We start from the raw sequence: 22763 nt of genomic DNA on the forward strand, positions 1-22763 counted from the left end.
CAATACATAAAAGTGGTGTGATTTGTTTTTAATTTCAAGGTTTTCTAATAAAACCTCAAATTCTTTGCTAAAGATGACTTTGACCATGTCCCCCCCTGTGCAGGGAGACTGTCGGCTGAATATTGGCTTCTGTGTTTACGGCATTGTGAAGATACAGTCCCATTATATAGAAAAAGATATGGGCTGCTGCGGATAGGCTCTCGAACTCCTACACTCACCACGAATGCTACAGTAGACTCTCCTTATAAATCAGAATTGTCTTCCGGAAAGGAAATAGCTTGCCTAATAAGGAGTTCTCTTCACTTTTCATTTCTACACTAAGACTAAAAACATTCTTTGAAATGAGTTTTGGTACAAACATTACCTTGACATCGACCCAACGACATGACTTCAATTTTCTCCTGTTTCTGACATGATGCTTCTTTGATCTGACACGCGTTATCGTAAGACTTCCCATCAGAAGCACAGAGGGGATTGAAGTGGGTTTGAGAACAGTCGATGTTGCACACACACCTAAAGGAAGAGAGAGGTAAAGATGGGTGAATGGTGATGGATAGTACTAGACTTAAGAAGGCGGTCACGTCCAAGTGTATACAAATATCAAATTACAAGCTCATTTACCTGAAACTTATATAATGTCATATAGCAATTCACCTCAATCGATAAAAAGAAAGAAAAAGTGGCGTCGGTTTGTTGTTATCACGTTATACAGAAAAGAGAAAGTGGGAGGACTGCCAGGTTGCCAACATACAAGTCGGCAAAATCGAATTGTATCCTTCCAGGGATGCTCCTTCACTCTTCTACCTGAGATGAAAAGAAGCACAGAACTAACTCACTGAAAATAACTCAGAAGACTGATAAAAGGATTAAAAAAATTTTAAAAAGGGAAAATGCAGAAAATAATCATCAGTAAATCTCTGCCATTGGAACTTTAAAAACATGTGGGTAAACCATCAAACCGCCGTGCTGATGTCAGCACAATTCGAACAGGCTGAGGTCGCCCTGAAAGTCTGCTTTACCGCTTCCTCAGATGGGGTCTTACTGTGTTAACTTCTATTCTCGGGGTATCTGAACGGTGAGCGCGTGAGGAAAATGACGCAGAGGACATGTGCAAGGAAGCAAGCCGGGAGATTGCTTGGAGCACAATCAGGAATTCTCTCTCTCAGCTACATGGGAAGGCGCGTGACGCGCTAAGCGGGAATCTTTGGTGGTCCTTACCTTGGGGGGAGCATAAAACAGTTCGAGAATCCAAAGAAAGATGTGGCTTTCTCTTCGGAAATACTCATACTCACACAAAACAACTTTTTTGCATAAAATTTTAGAGTGTGAGCCCCTTGAAACCTGTCCCATGGACCCCTTCCCCAGATACATACTGTTTTTTTCTAATTCTAGCTTTAAATAATAAACACAAGTTGATTATCACTCACGACGTTAATCTTTTTCTATAATATACATAAAATAGTGAGTCAATGAGGATTAGGTTGCCTGAATTAGAAGAATGAGACATATCTAGCAAACTTTCTATGACTTTTCCTATGTTCTTCTAATTCTCTGTATTTTACAGTCTACTTTGTCACTCAGAATATTTTTTATGTGTATAAATATGTTATTGCCTTAAAATAAAAACTTGTATTTTAAATTTCTATTAATATTTATGCTATTTTTCTAAATAGATTATATGCTTCACTCACATTTTACTTCTGTAGATCTTACTCAGAGCTGGGCATGTAATATGATTACAGTAACAACTCGCTTACTACACGCTGGGTTCTTAACGTGCGTTGCTTTATTTAATCTTCACAACAGCCATTTTATAGACCAATGATAGCGCAATTATAAGGTCAGGAAGCTAGTACATTGTGGAACAAGGACCACCCACGGACGTGTTAAAGTAACATATAACCCCTTCCCTCTCACCATAGGCTGTGTATTAGAATTTCCTGGAAAACGTTTAAATATACCGATTTACAAGCAGGTTTCTGGGCCCCAGTAACTCTGGGGGTAGAGCCTAGGATTCCGCCTTCGTAGGCCATCAGCCTGGCACCAGATTCACCTCCTGGGAATCACTGCATGATCCATTTGTTGAATAAGTGAGAGAGGGTTTGTCTACACACAAGCGCTTCTCAGAGTGTGTCCTTAGGCCATCTGGATCAGAATTACCCAGATCACTGTCGAAAGCACTGGCAGAAGTAGTGCCAATGCCTTTAATTTTTTTTCAGAGAATTGCTTTAGGAGCACTTGGTTATTTTTACTTCCACATACTTAGGAACAAAGAGCTAGGACAGATGGTAACCATCTCTGAATGCTTAAGTCATCGAATGGTTAGTTAAGTGGTGATCTGACCTCGCCCCGATGTTCCTACTTTGGCATTGGAAAGATCTGAGATTGGTAGCCGCCTACGTGTTCAAGAGCTTTTGGTTCTTCTCACCGCGCGTTTGGGGAAGTGACTTTGTAGATCAGCCTTGTTCTCCTTAACCATTTGTAGTAAATAAAGAGGTGAGGAGACGGACATTGTGTTTTGTTTTGTTTTTTAAAGTTGGTTCTATTTTACCTTCCAGACAGTTTATTGTTGTTGTGTTAGACTCTGGGGACTATCTCCTTGAAAGACATCAACATAATTATCTGTAACTAATAGCAGAACAGAGAGAAAATCATGTTTTCTTGTCTATCTAAAGAGTAAATTATATAGGATATGAGGGCTCTGCAGGTATCCTCAAATTATTTTTAGTATCTGAGTTTATTAAATTTAATTAGTTGGAAAACTGTGCAGGATTCCAGGACAATAGTCTGAAACTCTGCTGATAGTACCTGAATTATCTTTGTACTCCCTGCACCACCCAGTACTTTGTATGCACTAGTCATTCAGTAACTGCAGGTAGTAGATAAATAAATGAAATGAATAAATATAATAACATGGTCCTATATTATTAAAAAAGGATGCAATAATATAAATTATCATTACTATATCATCATAAAAGCAGACAGAGGGTAGCTAAATCATTTTCTTGGCAGATACTAAATGTTCTCACTGAGCTCAAATAATGACAATAATAATAGTAGCTCACTTAATGAGAGTGTCATTATGCTTTATATCCCATTACTCCTTTCATCCTTCTATCTCTCTGAGGTAGCTACTATTGCTGTCCTCAGCTTACAGATGAGAAAATTGAAGCTTGGAGAAGTCAAAAGCTTTTATGGGGAAGAACTTAATTTCCAATACAGGCAGTTTGATGCCAGAACCAACACTGTTCCACACACTGTTCAGCACAATGAAAAAGAAGGCAAACCCAAATTCCCAATATTAACTAATTAAAGGAATACCTTGGATGAATAGGACTTGAAAAAATAAGGCTATGTCCACTCTTGGAATATTTATCGTGGTTTTATGAATCTAAATCACAATGCCTCTTAGTCTCTGTCCTCCCAAACAGATGATCCCAACTTTGTAGTATCATAGGGATGTATCAGCGAATATTCATTTGAAGGCATTCTGAATTAATACCCGATTCTTAGAATGAATAACAAATGATATGAATTAAGTGAATCTGACTACTTAAGACATCATTGTTTACACTATCTTATCCTTAACAAAATTCGATATGAAGTTGTTTCTACTTTTCATAAAAATATACATTTAGACAGACACACACATGTACGCACAAATGAACACTCCAACTAACTCTAAGTTTTAGCACCAAATCTTTTCCAAGTAGCTCTTTCAAAACTTTCAAAGAGCCTGGAATTTTCTAAAGTTCGGATTCATGGGGCAGAGAGATTTTTGTGTTGATATGAGTACGTGAATTTGCGTACGTGTGTGCGGAGAATGGGCTCTGTGGGGGCATTTACTGCGTTCTTAACGTGCCTGTTTACTAGTTTATGCCTTCACTTTCTGCAACCTTCTTAAAGGCAATATGTCTTTTCTACCTTTGAATTTCTGGAACCTGGTAGAGGGCATCACAGCAAGTCATCAATAGGTGATTGTTGAATGGCAGGATGGACATGGAAGTGAAAGAGGACAGTTATCGTCTAGACATGAGCACACAGGAGGAAGAACCAGTGATCTGTTCAAACACACTCACCTAAGTCTGTGCTACTTGGAACTTGAAAGAGGCCGCCCGCCTCCTTGAATTTGTGTCCCGCAATGGAGACAGGGCACCAGCCCTTAGTGACTCAGTGACAGCAGAGTACTGTTGTGAAAAGGACGGGTTTCACCATGCAGGTCACTACTTACATTTTGCAGTATTCAGGTACAGGTTTTAAGAACCAATATAATTTAAATATGGTAGTGACTTGTCAGTTTACGGCCGTTTCAAGCCACTGAAAATATAAGGCTCCGATAAAAAGGTGACAGAATTATCATACAGTGTAACAGTGAAATTGCAGGTCACCCCACGCTGTAGCAGCTTATGTAAATTAATCCGGGGTTTTTCTTTTTACAGAAATGAAAGGCAGATATTTTTAAAAGCAGAAACTACACCTTCTTCACTGCTTTTGGCAAATAATTGCATTATTATTCATTCTGAGAGGAGTAACTAGTTAATTACAGCATGTCACGAGTAGTTTCTGTGAGCCAAGGATTTGTAAGGCTGAGGACTGCATGGATGCCTTTAAGGGGGTGTGTGTGTGTGTGTGTGTGTGTGTGTGTGTTTTCTTTCCTTTTCTTCTTTTTTCCAACCTATCTCAGTCTTTTGACATCCTGACACTGCGATTACATAGATCTCTTTTCTTCTAGGCCACAAAGAAAAAGAATCAGCCCTACTTGAAAATAATAATTTTAGGGTCTGTATGTGGAAATACTACCCTCTGAAATCCTTCAAAGAACATTAACTGACAGAAAACCTTAGTTCTCTGAATTGTAAGGGAGAAGCGGAGCATCTGCTGATTTAGAAAGACCACGTGATGGAGTAAAGAACTGAAATTACAGGAAGTAAAAGGTGGTGTCTACGATGGCCCACATGTATTCATAATTATCTCATGAACCTTCTGGGGGTCTTGACATTCATTCAGCTACCTCCCTGCCTCTCCTGAAACGGCTCCTCCGAGGACGTTCTGCAGTGGGTTAAGGAACCCTGTCCCTCATGCATTTGGGAATGCCTCCTTGTCCTCCAGAGTGTGAGGAAGCCAAAGCCGCCAGGTAGAAATCACTTATTCATGTGTCTGGCTGGTGGCTGCCCTTGAATTTCACCAGATTTTGTTTCATCTATTAAACACGCCGTCACTTGCTCCTCTCCCAAGGTCCTTGACTTGCCCATTCCAAATTTTGTCCATACAACATCGCTAACCAGTTTTAAAGTACCCAATTCTACTGTGGTGAAGATGGCTTTCTGGGTTGTTTTGAACCTTGACTGGTCTGTGTCCCTTGAGCCTGGCTGTCCCTGGGGCTATTACGCAGACCCTTTCTGGCCCGGCCAGAAAATGAGGTCGGAGCCTCTGCCTGTGCTCTCCCCAGAGCCGGAACGCATGAGCGGCATTCTATTAATAACAGAGAAAACAGTGTGTCTTTTTCATTCAAGACTCTTGTGATACTTTAAGCCCATTTACTCATTAACTCTCATGGAACTCCTTTTGATGGAACTTGATTATAATTATTTTACCTGTACAGAAACTACAATTCAGGAATGCCTGGTTTGTGAGGGGAAAAATGAAATAAGATGTGAAAATCCATGGAAAACAAAAAGCCTCTATACAGAGTGTGGAAAAGCACTGACTGGGAGGTAAGACTACCAAATCTGCTACATTGTTACTCAGGCAATATATGTGAGCTTGTTTTTTTGTTTTGTTTTGTTTTTAAATTTGAGAAGGGCAATCCTTTTAGCTTTGAAATCTAGGAGGAAGAAATAATGCCCTTCTCCAGACACATGACCAAGGACTACAGTGAGATTTTCCAAGGCGGACGTGGGTTATCTTGTACACAGAAAAAGCTTAGTTGCCATTAATCTCTCTCCCTTTATAAGGAGGTAAAGGATTGAAGTTGGTCTGTTAGATGGAAGGTCTTGGGAATATTGAGAAAAAGCCTAGAGCAACAGATAGCCTGTCAACGGGGGGTCTAAATGAAGAGAAATTAAGCTGAGAGACCCTTCTCTGGGGTGGTGTCAGAACTTTCAAAAACAGAATCACCTGTTGAACAAGTGGGACTATTCCTGGGTGACAGACTGACGGCTGTGTATCACAATGATGTCTAATTACAATAAAGGCAGACGGGACTGGGGCTCGAGCCTGGAATTTGGTCTCAAACAGACCTGTGTTTCACCGACGCGATCCGTTACTAGCTGTATGGCATTGAACTAGTTACTTAACTTCCTCGAGCCGGTGAAAATGAAGATACTGACTCAAGACTGTGGAGATTAATTGGAATAACGCACATAAACTGTTTAATGAAGTTTCTGAGAAGTTGTAATTAACCAATAAATATTGATCATCATTAACTTTTGGCTTAGTGGTTTCTAATCTTGGATGCGAAGAAAAACCTTCAGTGGAATAGCTCAACCTTGAGCGGCCACCCAGAGATTCCCACTCAGGAGGTCTCGTGTGAGGCTGAGTATGAACTAGAGTTGTCAGAAATCCTGCAGGGGATTCTGACGTGCAGATGTGGGGAGCAGATGTGGGGAGCTGTAATTACAGAACATACTCCTCCTCAGCCTCTAAGACCAAGAGATTTTCTAACTTAGTATATGTGACATTCACATAAGAAATTCTGATGCACCGGGTCTCAGGTAGGTCTCAAAAATCAGCATTTTCAGCAAGTTCCTTCGCTCTTTCTCAGGCAGATAGCTTGCAGAGTCCATTGAGAAACCCCAAACATCTTGGCTCCAAACAGCCTTTTCTCTGTCCCCTTCATTCCATCAGAAGGAATTTAATATTCTTGTTTAATGAACATGATTCAGTGGCATGTATTAAAAGGCTTTCCTCCACATGCTGCAGGGGATGCACCTGTGGTGTGAGGTGACAGGGACAGGTGCATAAGTGCCCTGATACTAAGACATCATTGTGGAGCAGTCAACAGAAGTGATCCACCGAGTGAAACCGAGGGAGGGTGGTGGGAAAGGACGTGAAGCTACGGAGGGCTCCCCTGTGCCACGTGCTGAGTCCAACTTCCACGACCGACACTCCCAGGTTCTAATGCTCATGAGATAAGGGGTTAAAGGAGGAAACTGAACGATCTCCGAAGGTGAGTCGGGTTAACCGACGTGTGATGGAGCACACGCAGTGGGGGAAGGTGGGAGGCAGACCCCAACAGGAGCTGGGAGCCGCCAGTCGATCAGGCTGATGGGAATGAACTCTTCAGAACCAAAGTGGTGGGATGCAGCGCTCTAGACAGATTGCAAATGGCTCCGTTCTGTCGAAGGAGTGGCCTTTATCTTCTCCACGATGAAGAGCTGTGAAAGGTTTTTGGGGAGAGGGTGATGAGAAGGTCAACGTGATAGAAGGGGTGTTTTAGGGAGATGACACCTGCAGGGGAGCGCAGGCAGAGGGACTGATGGCCAGGCTGTTGCTGTGCACTTGGGGGCTAGCAAGGAAAACCCAGGGCAGCGGTGTTCCCTCCAAATGAAGAAAAGCAAGAATCTGTGGCGCTTAGTGACTCCCCACTTACGCTATATTATAGCGAGGTACTAAGGCACAGATGTCACCACCATGCCCCTCCTGCTCTCCCTTCCCTGCCTTTTTCCTGATTTGTGTTGTGTTCCAAAGAGGAAACGGATGAGAGGAGCAGCCAGGCAGCTGTGTGGGGCTCAGGAAGACGTGATTTCCTGGTAGGGAGAGTTTCCTTTCTTTGCTGTTGGGACAGGGCAAACAGAGCCTTGTCACGTAAGCGTCCTTACCTGCAGTTTAAGGAGAATGAGTCTTAGTAGTGACGTGTACTCTGCCTGGTTCTGGGGCTGACTGAAGACGACTGCTCTACTGGCAGTGGGTACCTGTTAGTGCCTGTGCCCCGAGAGCAAACAAGGCTCCCTCCGAGGCAGCAAGTGGCCCCGGGCCCCCCTTCACGCAGACAATACAGTCGAAGCAGGGTTGACTGGGGCTCCGTTTTCGTGTCATGCTTGCATTTTTTCTCAGGATTATTTTTTCCTTTCTGAAGCAGCTGCATTTACATCTTAAAATAATCAAAGTAAACAATTCTTACTCCTATACGTTTTTAAAAGTATCTTGAAGCAAAAATCCCTCATTAGCATCATACGTACGCTCTTGCTCATTAAGCCGGAAAGCGTATTCAATAACCAAGGGTGACTCTGATTACTCAGAAGTGCGGCCGCTCGGACTGGATGGCGCTTACCACACAGAGAAGGCACAAAGCGTGAAAACCCCAGAATGAGGAGTTGGAAGTTAAAACAATACAATGAACTCGGCGTTTGAATAAGGAGATGTACCGAGTTCGCGCTCTCTCCCTTCGGTCAGGATCCCGCTGCGTGACCCGGCACATTCCTTCAGGCGCAGCGACAGAATTCCTACAGTCATTCCTACAGTCATTCCTACACGCGTCCCTACACGCGTCCCTGCACACGTCCCTGCACGTGTCCCTGCACGCGTTCCCCGGTCCATGGTCATGTTCACGCACTGGCCCTCCCGTAGCCTTCAACCGACCAAGGACTTCTGGGAGTAAATATGTATGAACATCATTACAGTCTAGATTTTCCACAAAAATACAGTTTAATATCATACCCTTGGATTTCAACCATGAGATATAAAAAAAGTAGATGAGAAAGAGCTCTGCGTTGTGATCAAATGGCCAGTTTGAAAGTCCTGTCCAATGCATTGTCCCGGTGGTTTTCGTGATGATGGTTTCAGTGCTGGCATGAACTTACACCATTCATAATTAAAATTTGCATTAAATCATCTCCCTTATGCTTATGTCATCCTTTATTTTTCATTTATTAATCTCAGGGTCAACATAATTTAAATGTTTTTAAAATAACATTAAATGCACACGATATCAAAAATTTCAATATTTGAATAATGAAAAAATATAATAAAAATATTCACAGGGGGGTGCATGGGTGGCTCAGTTGGTTAAGTGACTGTCTTTGGCTCAGTGCATTTACCTGGTGTCAGCGGATGGAGCCCCGAGTCCTGCTCCCTGCTTAGCAGGGAGTCTGTTTCTCCCTCTCCCTTTGCTTCTCCACCCATCCCGTGCTCTCTGTCTCAAGTAAATAAGTAAATAAATATCTTCACAGGAATATTCATAAGGATGGTACGCTATAACCCTACAAAGGGAAGCTGGGAAATATGACTAGGGAAGGAGGCTGCCCTAACTTTCTCTGTCACGTTATGGTTCTTGAGAAACAATCAAAAGCAAATATGCTAAAATGTTTGTATTTGTTAAAACTAGGTGCTGAATGTCCAAATGTTATTTTTGATCATTTCAAAATATAAAAAATACAAATATTAGATTAGACATTTTGCTCAAAATGATTGAATTACCAAGCCTGGTAAATACTTTTTTGCACTGATTTGATCTGGATAATATATTTCTAAATTGTTTAAACAAAATTAAAAAAAAAAAATATATATATATATATATCCACATGTGTATGGAGAAATCCCAAGGGAATAAAGTCACATTTCTTTGTAAATAACTATTTAAAATTGATCTTCTGTCCATATAAAAATGACTTTCAAGAAGAGTTTGTGATACGAAGAGACTCATCTCTGTGTTTCTTCCTCTCCCCTCGTCTTACTTGTTCGCCCACTGAAATGTGAAACTCGCGAACACATGGTGGCATTTTCGTCGGCGGGTCCTCGCCAGCATTCTGCATTGACTTCCTGCCGCGCTGCCGGTGAGTTCTGATTGCTCTGAGGCAGGGCTGTATGGCAGTGCTGTCGGCCAGGAATAGTCATGAGCTATTCTGAAACCCTTGGGATGAAGGACTCTCAGTTAGAAATGTTTGAACATTTTGCCTTGAAATGAGAATACTGTAGTTTCTCAAAAATATTAAGCTTAAAAGGTAAGAAGGGGAAGCAGGTACGCCTGCCTCCCTGCAGCCAGCTTCGGGGGAAAGTCCTACTGCTGAAGGAGGTGGCAGGGCCGCAGCCATGACTGCCACTCTTCGTTCGTTTCTGTCTTCTTTCTCCTCTTAGGCATATCCGTTTTCCTTTACCACACATCTCATTTAATTCAGTCCAATCCCCTCCGTGCAGCTGAGCGCCTGGCTGGTGTGAGGGACTGGGCTCAACGTCAGAGACGCCAAGATGGCTGGGCGATCCCTATCAGTTACAGAGATAACAATTAAAGGAGAAAAACAAATGTCTGTAAAATGGCGTCATCAGAGCGAGACTTTGTGGGAGTGAACGGCATGTTTCGAGAGCACTGAGGGGTAATAATATCTTCTACCTTGAGGCTCTAGAAAGGTTTCATAGAGAATGTGACCCTTGAACTTGAAATTTAAGGGGGGAGTAGAATTTCCACAGATGGTTTCCACTGATGACTTGTAGCCAGAGGATTTGAAATCCATCACTCCTCAGAGAGTACCTCCCTAACAATTCATTGCTCAATTCTTGTCCCTCTGTGGATGCCTCTCCTGTGTGTTCATGTACACAGTAAGGGATACATCAAAACATTTTTCTCCTTCCCTAAAACTCTTGTGTCACACTCCATGTCAGAAACGACGGCATATGTGTCCTCTCTGGGGCCCAAGGTCACAGAGGCTTCTGGAAGTCAGGCCAGGCCACTGAAAGAACCCTACTTAGGAGACAGGGCTCTGGGGTCTTGTTTGGACTTCTCGTTCTCCAGCTGTTGGACCTCTGGCTGCCGGGTACTGAAGGACAAGCTGACCTAGTAAGATGATGTCCAGGGTGGTCGGCTCTAAAATTCTGACACTTTTTTTCCCCGAAACTCATATTTTTAGTTATTTCTATTTATCTAGCACATCCTTGCTTCTTATTATCTTACAGCCTTTGCTGTTTCTTCTCTGCTGACGCCTCTCTACTAAATGAGTTTGACATTTATCAGAATGCTTCCCTTCTTGGGCTGATGTTTTGCTACTGGGTTGTTTACTCTTCCATCATCCATAGCCTTACCCACTTGCCCTCCAACCTGTCCTGTGTTACACGTCTCTGCCGTTGACTGGGAAGAACATGGACTCATGCATCGTGTGATAAGGGCCTCAGCCCACTCTTGATCTAATAAATGCTTGACAAATAAATAATAGATGCATTAAAATCTTCCTTCTGCAAGTTCCTTGACACTTCTGTTAAAGTGGAAAATAACTCTTGGCTCACAGTAACATCTACCTCAAAAGGTTCTTCTGAGACTATAAATCAGAAAAAGTGGAAGCAACTTCACAGGATATTTGGTGTCTAGCTGGTTCCGTTGCTTCCCTTGGTCGTGGAGAGATCATTCTTCATTTTGTTTTAAATTGGTCTAGTCCTTGCCGGGCTGGCCACCAAGCTACAATATTTTTCCACATACACTTAATTAATCAACTGCAGATAAGCTTTAACCCAATGTAGATGAAAGAACTATTGCCATGCATATTTATCTAAAATCCATAAATTGAGTTTTTTTCCTGTCATATTTGGAAGTACAAAAAGATTAATCTCTCTTATTTTTTTGTTAAAAAAGAAAGAAGCTATTAATCGATACCACTTCTAATGTATTCTATTTTATTTTATTATTGCATTTTACTTTGGGGGTGGCGGGGGCAGGACTGGCAGAGAAAGAGAATCTAAAGCTTGTTCCATGTGTACTGTGGAGCCTGACACAGGGCTTGATCTCCTGACCCTGAGATCATGACCTAGGAGGAAATCAAGAATCAGATACTCAACCAAGACACCCAGGCACCCTTAATGTATTCTATCTTAAAGATGAGATATTTGGCATTGTCCTCAAGATTTTAATATCTTTAAATTTCATGTAACTTTCAAAAAGTAGAAACCTATTTACGTGAATCATTTTAAACTTACTTATCTGAGTTATCAGAAATATTATAAATTCTTGTAAAATTTTAGAATACCATTAAACTGAATAATGCTAAAAATAAGTTTTTCACTCCTACTTTTTTTTCTAGCCCTTGTTATCTCTGTCCTCTTCTTCCTTATCTTTCTCTTTTTACTACTTGTTCTCTCTCTCCAAAGTATGTTGTCTAAGTTCTTAGGAAAACATTTCCTGCCATTGATGGAGTTTACCATCTAACAGAGAAGCTTACTGTTCAGAAGATGGTAAAGTTCAAAATTCCTGCCACTAATATGGAAAAACATTTTTTTGATGTTTTCTATTAAGATGATGTGAACGTATTGTATTTATTTGTGGAGACAAAATAAATGAAAGAGAGATGAATCTACTTGCTTTTAAATACAGTAGGAACAAACTCAATTTATAGATTTTAGATAAATATACGGAGCAACATGAAAAAAGTCACATCGAATTCTTTTGCTCTCATTCATTTTTTCATGCTAGAGTTATTTGCTAATGGTGGTATTCTTTTTATTCTAATTAAAATGTCTGCATTTCTGTTCTTAGGCATGGCTGTGCAAAATGGTCCTGTTCTTGGTTTCATATTGGAAGACTTTTTAAGCTGCTTAATCAAATGTGGACTTTGTTTTAGTAACAGTGAACGGCCACTACAGTAATACAGTTTGTTTTTTTTTAAGGGAGGATTTTGAATTACTTCTAAGAGGAGCAATTGTTTTAATGAAACGAATAAGCTATTGACTATAACCAATATGAGAATTATAAGTATACTTATAATTTGTTTTAACTTTGTTGTGACTATGTATTATATATAGTATCTATTAGGGATTTGATTTATCCTTACTCATGCTATATATATCCATTTCATAAACTGTTAATCTTCTATCTTAAGAAAGTTATATTATAATCTCTGAATTCAAAACACTACTTCTTATCATATATTATCTTTTGTTTTTTTTCAAAGTAAGTAATTATAAGTGCCATACTATAAATGAGCATATCATAAAACATAAATAAAATCTATTTAAATAAATCAGCCTACAGTTGATTATAATTTTAAAATCATTGAATACATGTATTCTATGTCTTTTTCACTTACAAATGATCTACCGAGGTTTGACGGTTGTCAGGCAGGCAGACTTGGGGCTTGCTGGGATCATTAGCAGACACATACCAAGGCACCAATGGGACCAACGCCAGGAATCCGTACAGGATGCGCTCATTACTCATCCAGACGTTGTATCAGTCAGGGGCCCCTTCAACATGAGCTGGAGTTCAAGCTCCTATTTTCCTTGATAAAATGTTAGCCCTAAATACATGAACTGTTCTGTTCTCTAGTTTGGGATTTTTTCTAATATGGAAAAAAACCCACTTTTAAAATGTGAAGTGCTAATCAAGTTAACATAATATAATTAAATATACATAAAACTTCTAGAAAGAAATGGGATGACTTTAGTTTAGTATTAATACTCCTAGATCAGAGAGTATTTGGGATCACAAGATATTCAAAATATTGCCCTGAGAAAAATTGTCAGTATATGAATTGGAATACCAAGCTATAGAAAAATTAGTAAGAGTACATACAAATTAAAAATAATCTTTTCCGAACATAGATAAAAAATTGGGTTAATCCAGAATGAGGACATTATGACGCTCAGAATCAAAACCCAGCTCAAGACACGCAGCACATGCTCTGCGCTCTCCAGGGACACGAAGGGCCTCTCCGTTGCTCTCTTTCTCCTCTGCCTCCCCTGGGTCAGTTCACAGCACAGCCCCACGTGATGCTTTCAAAATGCAAATAAGATCAAATCATTTCCTTGCTCAAAACCCAGCAAAGCCTCCCCGTCAACCCTAGAAAAAAATCTGTGGTTCTTACCATGGCTGAGGCATAATCGGGCCCTGGGCTCCCTCTCCAACTTCATCTCTTGTCCATCTTCTCCACCCTCTCCTGCTCTAACCACCCTGGATTTTCACTGCTTCCCGAGCGCACCTTGTACGCTTCTGCCACTAGAATGCTCCACCGGCTCTTCCCTCTGCCTGGCGCGTTCTACAAAATGACCTTCACAGCGAAGTCCTCCCTGTCCACCCTGTCAAAACCAGCACGCTTCCATCTCCGAATCCTGACATTCCACTGCGTATTCAAACTGTCTGTTTCCCCCACTTCAGTGAATGTTCTGTGCAAAAAGTGACTTTGTCTGTTTTGTCTACTGCTTTTTTTTTTTTTTTTTTCAGGCGTGGAACAATTCTGACACATAACGGGCACTTAATAAAGATTTGTTAAATAAATGAACAAATGAATAAATATTCTTCTGACTTTAAAAATACGCTTATATTCTAATGATCAAGACAAAGCCTCGATTTGAATCATATGATTAATTAGATCGATGCATATCATTTTACTTCAATTATCAAGAAAAATATTTCTGGTTCTTATACACAATAAACATCTATTACTTTCTGTTAAAGATTTAGCCCACTGTGGCTGTGCGGTAAACATTTGCTAAATAAATGCAGTGCCGCCACGTACAAGGTATTAGACGTTGATACTTAATTATACATATAAAAAAAGGCCAAGCCTGCCTGTTAGGTGGATTAAGTTGTTTTTAACATGTTGATAGATTTGACGTCCCAAGACTCAGTCTTCGGTAAGGGTAAAGGTTCCCACAGCCTTAGGGTTCACGTAGTGCATACAATCAGTCTTTTCACTATCTGTGTGTATTTTGGGCAATGAAATCCATATTATATAATTTCAATCTTTTTTTTTTATTGCAATGCTTAAAATGGTGTGCACTCCCCACCTGTCAGAATCTTCTTATTCTGAACAAAAACTCAAATCTTCTTTCCTTTAATGATTATTTAATTTGTACCAACTTTTGTTATTATCCTTCACATCCTCCATCCTTCGAAGTATGCGTCAGTGTTTACCGCGGCGGTAGAGAATGATTGAAGATTATTGTCTGCCGTAAGCCGTTGCCAATCCAGCAGTTTCTTCATCTTTAAGTGATTCAATTTATTTGTCTAATTTAAGTAATTTGGTCATTTGATCGTTCTGATCTGAATTCCAATTATGCTTCTACCAACGGATCTATTTCATTTTAAAGATGCAGCAGCAACTCCTGACAACTGAACCGACGTGGGTCTGTGCTGGTTCAAAGTGCTCTCTGCAGGTTCCCAAATTTAGACAGAACAGGGAGACAAATGTGTGTCGATGTATTACTTGTATTATGTGCAACTATTACTGAATCGTGAATAGGAATCGGGAGGCATGTTAAATACTGCATAAACATCTGGGAGTGAAAGACCTTGCATTTTAACAGACATTTTTTAAATTTTGACTGTGGTTTCTGGAGGCTCCCAGTTAGAGGGTCTACTCCGCAGCAAACGTGGGTAACGAACGAGCAGATGCAAAGCAGACAACGCCACCCTTTGCTCAGCAACACTTCTTGGGCAACAGCAGTGATCTACTTCTCAGATACGTATGTGGTGCAGTGGCAGACGGCATGTTGCTACGGTGGTTTTGGGGTAATACTAGGGATCGGACTATATGTTGCTCTATAAAGTTATATTTACAAAAATGATTTAAAAAGTTAAATCTAAAAAGTATAACTGTGACTTGTTGGAATATTGTTGACGGAGGGAAATTAAGATGTTTGAATGGCATTCTAGAGGCTGTCATCAGACTTTTTTTGCCAGGCTACTAAGGACGAAAAACTGGTTACAGGGTTTCAGATGTTAATTCCGAAGGGGGTCCATTTGGCTACATATTCGGCAATGTGTGTCCCTCTGAAAGAATTTATGATTAAAGGCTGAAACTGGGACAAAATTGCACAATTTATAGTCTATTTCATTGAAGGCTGAAGAATGACCGTCTTTTTGATAATGTTTTTAAATCACAGGAAACAAGCCTATTAAATACACTTTATAGGAATCTTATTTAAGCAACCCATACTAAATAAAACATCTACTGTATTTTTAAAAGAATAATCCATATGCAGGGAACAATGGTCATTTAATGAGCAGAGCAAAACATATGAATAATAAGTGTGGCATTTGGAAGACAATTCCTTTCTACGGAAGGTACACACCATTTTACTTGGTATCATTTTCAAGAAAGTGGTACGAAAGCTGTCAGGTAGCTTGAGAGACTAGGGTCTGTCCTCTTTTCCTTGAAGCATAATGCCAGTGTCACAAAATGTTGGTGTTGTCTCACTATATCATAGCACAGTGTCATAGTTCAGGCAATCACTGTGTCAGCCTAACCTAACAGCAGTGTACACTTGCAGTCATAGATAATGAAAGTTTCACAGGACAAGACATTTCAAATGAATGTTGGCAGAATATAAGGTCTATCCAGAGATGAACCGATATATCTATACCGTGTCTGGAGACACACAAGAGGATACTCACTTTTTAACCCATAATGTCTATAGACTGCTTTAAATGGAGAATGATGACCCAGTTTTCGAGTGGTGGCCATATCATAAAAAAGAACTTGCATATGGACCAAAGATGACAGAATCCCATGAATTGAGAGGTATAATTAACTTAACTCTGTTAACAAATTATTAGGAAGAGACAAAGAGGTATTAGTCTATGGAAAACTGAAAGGGGATGATTTTCACTTCCAGTCAACATTATCTAACTAGTGAATTTATGTCTACCTTTGTTTATTAACAATTTATAATTAGATTAGATTGGTCAAAGGCCATTTACTCTTTCAATCTCTTTGAACACTATAGTTTGACCACAGTAACCCAAAACTCTTTGACAACTCTCTGCGTAAAGCATTCAAACGAATAAGTAATATGATTTTAATCCTATGCCTCATCAACGGGGACACGGACTGTGACTCTCTGATACCCGCGGTCTGAGAGCCTGCTCTCAACTGGTGAGATGCACCTAGGACCCTGTGAGTTCACCTCAGGGCCTTTCACACTTTCATACATGATCTCTTCTACCGGCGGGTTATCAGAAGTTCAGAGAAATCAGACATTTCTCTATTTCAGCCAGCAAGTGAGATGCAGGGTCCAAAATGTGCTTCCCTCAACTGGAGAAAGAAAAAAGAAACTGGGTCACATTTTCTTCAACATTACCACATTTTACATCTTCCACTGGGTCATAATAAGGCAGCAGGGCAGAGAGCCATCAAGGAAAAATTACAAAAGGCAGACTCCAGCTGTACTCATTCGTCCAGTCATTTACTCAGTAGATTTGTGCTGAGTTTCCAACTTGTAGCCGCATTGTTTTGTTGGTTTGTTTGGTTCTCGGTTTTTTCCCTTTTTTTCTTTTTTTTTTTTTTTTTTTTTTGGATACAGACGCACATGTGCCTCTACCTACAGTTAAGGGCGAAGGGCAAAAATTCACGAGAGCGCGCTGTTCTCGAGGCGCGGCGAGGTGGGGGCCGCGCAGGGGTGTGGAGCGTCCAGGCTTCCTGGAGGAGGAGCGAAGCTGGGCGCCGAGCGGGGCGCCGGCGGGGCAGGCCGGCCCGCGGGCTGCGGGGAAGGGCCCGTGCCCGGCTCGCAGGCAGGAGACCTCTGCGGGAGGAGCGGCCGGCGGCGCGCTGGACCTGGAGGCCGTGCGCGCTGGACCTGGAGGCCGTGCGCGCTGGACCTGGAGGCCGTGCGCGCAGACGGGGTAGAGCGCGGCTGCGGCGTGGGGGGCGCGGATCCGGGGCAGCCCCGCCCCTGGCCGGGGACCTCCGCTTCGGCACCGCTCGCAGAACTGGGCCGCGCCGAGCCGGCGGTAACGCGGCCCACGCGACGGGCGGGGAAGTCGGGGCCCGGAGGCGGCGAGGCCTGTTCCGAGGCCGCTCCTCCGTGTGGAGGGGCAACGGCGAGGCCTGAGGGTCGGATCACGCCTGTGGGCCCCGGACCCTTCTCGGCCTCTTTGCGTGTCTATCTGGGTCTTCCCGGGTGTCCTGTGCTGCTCGCCGCCGGCCCCTTCTCAGCCTGTTTAAACTCTCTTCCTCTCCCGCGTTCTGCAGGTTGGTGTTCTCCAAACCCAGTCCTGTTTCCCCTTCTTCTCTTTCAGACTGTTCCTCTGGGAAATCTCTTCTGCTCACCCCCTGACAGGTTCAAATTTATTTTCCCAGCCCAGAATCCACTAGAATCCAATGCCTGAGGTCCCGCTGCCCTCCTTGACACGCCCACTCAGGTGTCTCACGGGCACCGTACATTAACATTAAAAATTAAACTCCTGTTCTTTCTCCAGAAATTTACTTCTACTTCAGTTTTCGCACCTACATCAACCACATGAGCAAACCAGAGCCGAGGAGGCCGTGTTGGTGACTTTGTCTTCCTCTCCCCAGATCGACTCCTCCCTGTCCCCTCCGCCACCTAAGATGGTGAGCTTATCTGAGGCGACAGATGCTGCTTGTCGGCAGAGTGAGAGCAAGGGCAAGGGGCTAGAGAGGTATGTGGGGTCTGGGGGGACTCACTGATTCTGGAAGAATGATAAGCTCTGTTGAAGTGTGGAAAAAAACACACACAAGCTCTATTAGGGGCGATTTTAATTCCTCTGAGCCTCAGACTCTCTCAGTCAATAAACAGGTATTCTCATTGGTAAAGTCATTAAAAATAGCCAGAAAAAAATTCTATATAACTATTTTAGACTTTTTGCTCAGAAAAAAATGAAAGTGGGTCAACATTTTCCCTTTGCCTATAAGCCTTTAGCTTATGCTTATTACGTTTTTTTAACCTTATACATTAAGATACCATAAATAACCACTTCCTGATTCTGCTTCCTTCTCAGTTTTGCTTATTCACACTCCGAGCATTTAATCGAGTGTGTCTGTCTTTCTTGCTCTCGTTTTATTTTACTCAATCATTATTTAGAAGGGGATTTGGTTGCCTTTGTCCACCGAATTGACATTTTGCAGTTCTGTCAGATGGGGATTGGCTGGGATGACATTAGATCTTCTCTTTCCTTTCTCCCTCTCTTGCCCGTCTGCACTCAAGTCCCCTGACGATTTGTCTGTGAAACTTTGATCCAATTCTAGTACAGTTTTTCCATGAAATTAGACCAATTACATTTTTGGTTTATTTGCAGTGTTTTTTCAAGGTAGCAAAACTTACTTTGCTACATTTATGAAGTAACCAGGATATACTAAGATCTTAGTCTTAATCCACTGTACCTATGGAATCAAACCAGTTCCTTCCAACCACAACAACAGCAATATTATTACGTAATATTGTTACTCTCTATTACACACCTTCGCACAACATCTACTGTAATCCTTGGTATTTATTTTAAGGCAAAACATTCTTGGAAATAATTCTTCTGAAAGGGAAAATCTGGTGAAACTGTTATGCTAACATTTTCTTTGTTTTATTTATAATCTTTTTAAAAATATTTTATTTGTTTATTTGAGAGAAAGAGGGAATGGAAAACATAAGAAGGGGGAGGGGCAGAAAGAGAAAGAGGCTCTTTGCTTAGCAGGGAACCTAATGTAGGGCTTGATTTCAGGACCCCGGGATCATGACCTGAGCCAAAGGCAGACTCTTAACTGTCTTTGGGCACCCCTATAACAACATTTATTGTTATAAGTTAAAAAAGGTAAGTAAATATCTAGAAGTCTACCATTTTATTACTTGTCACTATTTGGATGGTTATTAGCACTGTCGCAAAATACTGTGTTGAATGAGTATTTTTTTTTTTTATTATTAATGGTCACCTGCCAACTGTTTGATTTCTTTAAAAGAGGAGAGCCATTAAAGTAGATGATGCCTTTTTTACATCTATTATAGGAACTCTTAACATACAAGATGTTAATAGATTACTGAACACAAAATCATTGAAAAGTATTAGGAATATCTTCACCTACATATGCTAGGTAGAGTTTGTCTTTTCAGCTCAGAGTGCCCTCAGATGTTTAAATAATGGACACTGATCTAACTCTAGTTAAAAATTTTAAATAACAACAATAAAAAAAACCCCACATTGCATATCAGGAAATTAACTTTGACAATTCTGAGCTTAAGGAAGGAAAAGATAACTCTACCATAATGGATATACATTTAGAAAAAAAAATAATGTTAGTGTAAAAATAGCTTTCAAAATTTGTTTTCAGAATTGCTTCCTTCCTCTGAAATGATGATTATAACATGCACAAGATATTGCATTTATAAATATTGTCTTTTTTTTTTTAAATCTTCAGGACTCTTGTATTTTGTATTGACTTTTCATGATAGTTTATCTATATTAAAGTTTGCACATTTTTCTTTACTGGGGATAAAAAGCATTTAGAAGTTGCTAGATGGCAATTCAAGAGGCCAGAAAATGTTAGTCAAATAATTAGAATAATACATAAATAAACTATGCTCGAAATGATCAGAACATCACATGGAGAACTGGTTTTGCATGAAGAGAATTATTTTAAAGGCCTTCAGGTTTCATAATATGAAGAAACTTACTGTAATCCTATTTTTGTTTGCTCATGTAGAGAACGTGTTCTGTTTTGGGAATGTGTCTGAGGCATTACACACTGAAATAGTAGGTTTCATACTATGCTTTCAGGAAATGATTCTGTTGGGAGCTCAACCAACATGTTCTGCCACTAAAATAAAATAATAACAGTTTTTTTTCCAATTCTCAGAAAACCAGAATTTTTTTTAAGTTTTTCTCTTCCACTTTTTTTCTTTTTTTTTTTTTGGTTTCCTTGGTTCTTCAGTTTGTAATCGGCCTGAGCCGCTGTATGATGAAGAAATGAATGAACCAAGAGCACCGAAGAGAGGAAATGGAACTTTTACTCGTTAATTCTCAAATATATGTTATCAATCATTACTCTTTATGTGTAGAGACTTGCATACACACAAAAAGAGTCATGTTTCTGCAGGTGAATTTCCTCCTACTCCTTTCAATTAAAATACCATTATTTCATGGAAATCTGCAAAGAACGTCATAACGTGCAGATGCTCAAGCATTTATGGACGACTGAGATTGCTGAATTAAAATCCTAAACTTATTTATTAGACTTTTTAAAAAAAGTTTTTGGGCGTCAATTGCAATCTAGAGATTTTCAGGTATATTTGAGAACCACGATTAACTGTGATGACAGCACTTTCTATTGTTTGGCTCAACATTTTCTCTGAAGTAGCAAAGAAAATACAAAGATGTTAGAAAACACATTAACTCATGTCTGTGCTGGGGAAGTTATTTTCAAAAAGCTTTATGTTAAGTGACACTATTAATGGCTGCACATCTAATCTAACTCAAGACCTTGAAGATGGTCTCTGGTTTGCATTCCATTAAAAGTTTTTAATAAGATTTCAACAAAAAATAATAATAAAAAGCACTCCATTTCACCTTTGCTTCCCCTTAACAATTCAGAGTATCAATTATAACATAACCTTCATTTGACTTGCAACCATCCCTGTGCTCTCAACAGCATATTAAATTGTATGTGAACACTTTAAGGGCAAAATAAATGTCTTGTTATACTTTTTAACTTTTGTTCCATTTTAGAGTGACCTTTCCAATATATAACACTGAACTCTATCTACTGAATGGTATTTATAAGCATTTGTCTTCTTATTTTTTATGCATTTTGAATAGCTTAAAAAGTATTTTAAAGAATTAAAAATACATATTCCTTATTCACATCTTAAAGAGAGACTACATTTCTCCCAATATGGGTGTTGTCTTTCTTTCTAATACTACTCTGGAACTGGACTGGAACAGTTGCTTAGTGAACTTCCTTTCATTCTACCAGTCATTGGCCTAGGAGAGGTGATCACAGGATTCTTAGAAGAAATAGGTTAAGGCAGAATGTCAAAGAAAAAAAAAGGAATTTTGATTATTAAAAGATCCAGAGCTTACCACCCGGTTGAAGGAGTGTAGAAGTTAAGGAAACGGAAGAAAACTTGGAAAGAGAGGAAAATGAAAATCTATGGGAAAAGCTGGAGGATAGAACAGCTGGAAGATAGTGCCCAGGGACTATCATTTTTAAAAGCAAACTCAGCAGTTCCTACCCTCTGTTGGTCAGTGAACAAATATACCATTAATCCACTTTCACAATAGTGTTTCTCAAAGTCTGGTCTGCAAAGAGGATGAGAGGATGAAATGAGGGCCTTTGGGAGTTTGCTGCAAACAGCAGGGTCAGCCCCAGTGGAAGCAACAGTATAAGGCACGGGGCTCCAGACTGATTAGAGCCAGGATCGTTTGCCTGGAGGGTATCGCTGTTTCAGGAATATTTTTGTTAATTTAACTTAACCATGTAGAATATGAAACTGAGTTTTTTGTTTATTATCGATGGACTGTCTAAACATTTGCATTTGGTGAAAAGAGCTTCAACATAGCTATCAAGTGACACCCCCAAAAAGAGCTAATCCCTTATGTTATACAAATAAAAGTTCGTGTTACAACAAGGATCTTACCAAATTAATTTATAATCTATTTTCCTTTTTGTTGTTGTTATTTTTTAAAAAGGGAAGATTTAGTGAATGGTATCTTGTCTACATATGCCAATGATTTTAATTAACAGGGAATGAAACTGCTGGCTCTTTCCCCCCTAAAACTCAGTATTTAACTTCTTATACATTAAGTTAACCGATTTAAGGAGGATACGAACAAAAACAAAACAAACATATTCCAGAGTACCTAAAATTTGTGGGCTGAATTTGGTGATTAGAACTGGGAAGCAAAGTTTAGGAACCACATGAAGTAAAACATGGCAGGAGTTGGGATCAAAGAGGGCCTTGAATTTTGTTAATAGCAAGGATTTGGGTAAGCCTAAAGATTGTCTTTTTAGTTTCATGGTAAACCTGGGCCTCTGATCAAAAGAACTACAATAGCGGCACTTGGGTGGCTCAGTTGGTTAAGCGTCTGTCTTCAGCTCAGGGCACGAACCCAGGGTCCTGAG

At 40.4% G+C, this 22763-nt stretch overlaps 1 protein-coding gene across 1 annotated transcript in view; it reads right to left on the reverse strand.

The window, feature by feature from the left end:
- Positions 1-22763, reverse strand: part of LOC111142567 (transmembrane protein with EGF like and two follistatin like domains 2) — a 230030-nt gene that overhangs the window by 48204 nt on the left and 159063 nt on the right. Inside the window, exon 6 of the mRNA XM_022495841.1 lies at positions 365-513. Within this exon, the coding sequence (XP_022351549.1) occupies positions 365-513 (149 nt within the window). The remainder of the gene's footprint in view (positions 1-364; positions 514-22763) is intronic.

The sequence above is a fragment of the Enhydra lutris genome, unplaced genomic scaffold (genome assembly GCF_002288905.1).
Source record: "Enhydra lutris kenyoni isolate GAN:26980312 unplaced genomic scaffold, ASM228890v2 scaffoldscaffold1, whole genome shotgun sequence".
NCBI lineage: Eukaryota > Metazoa > Chordata > Mammalia > Carnivora > Mustelidae > Enhydra > Enhydra lutris.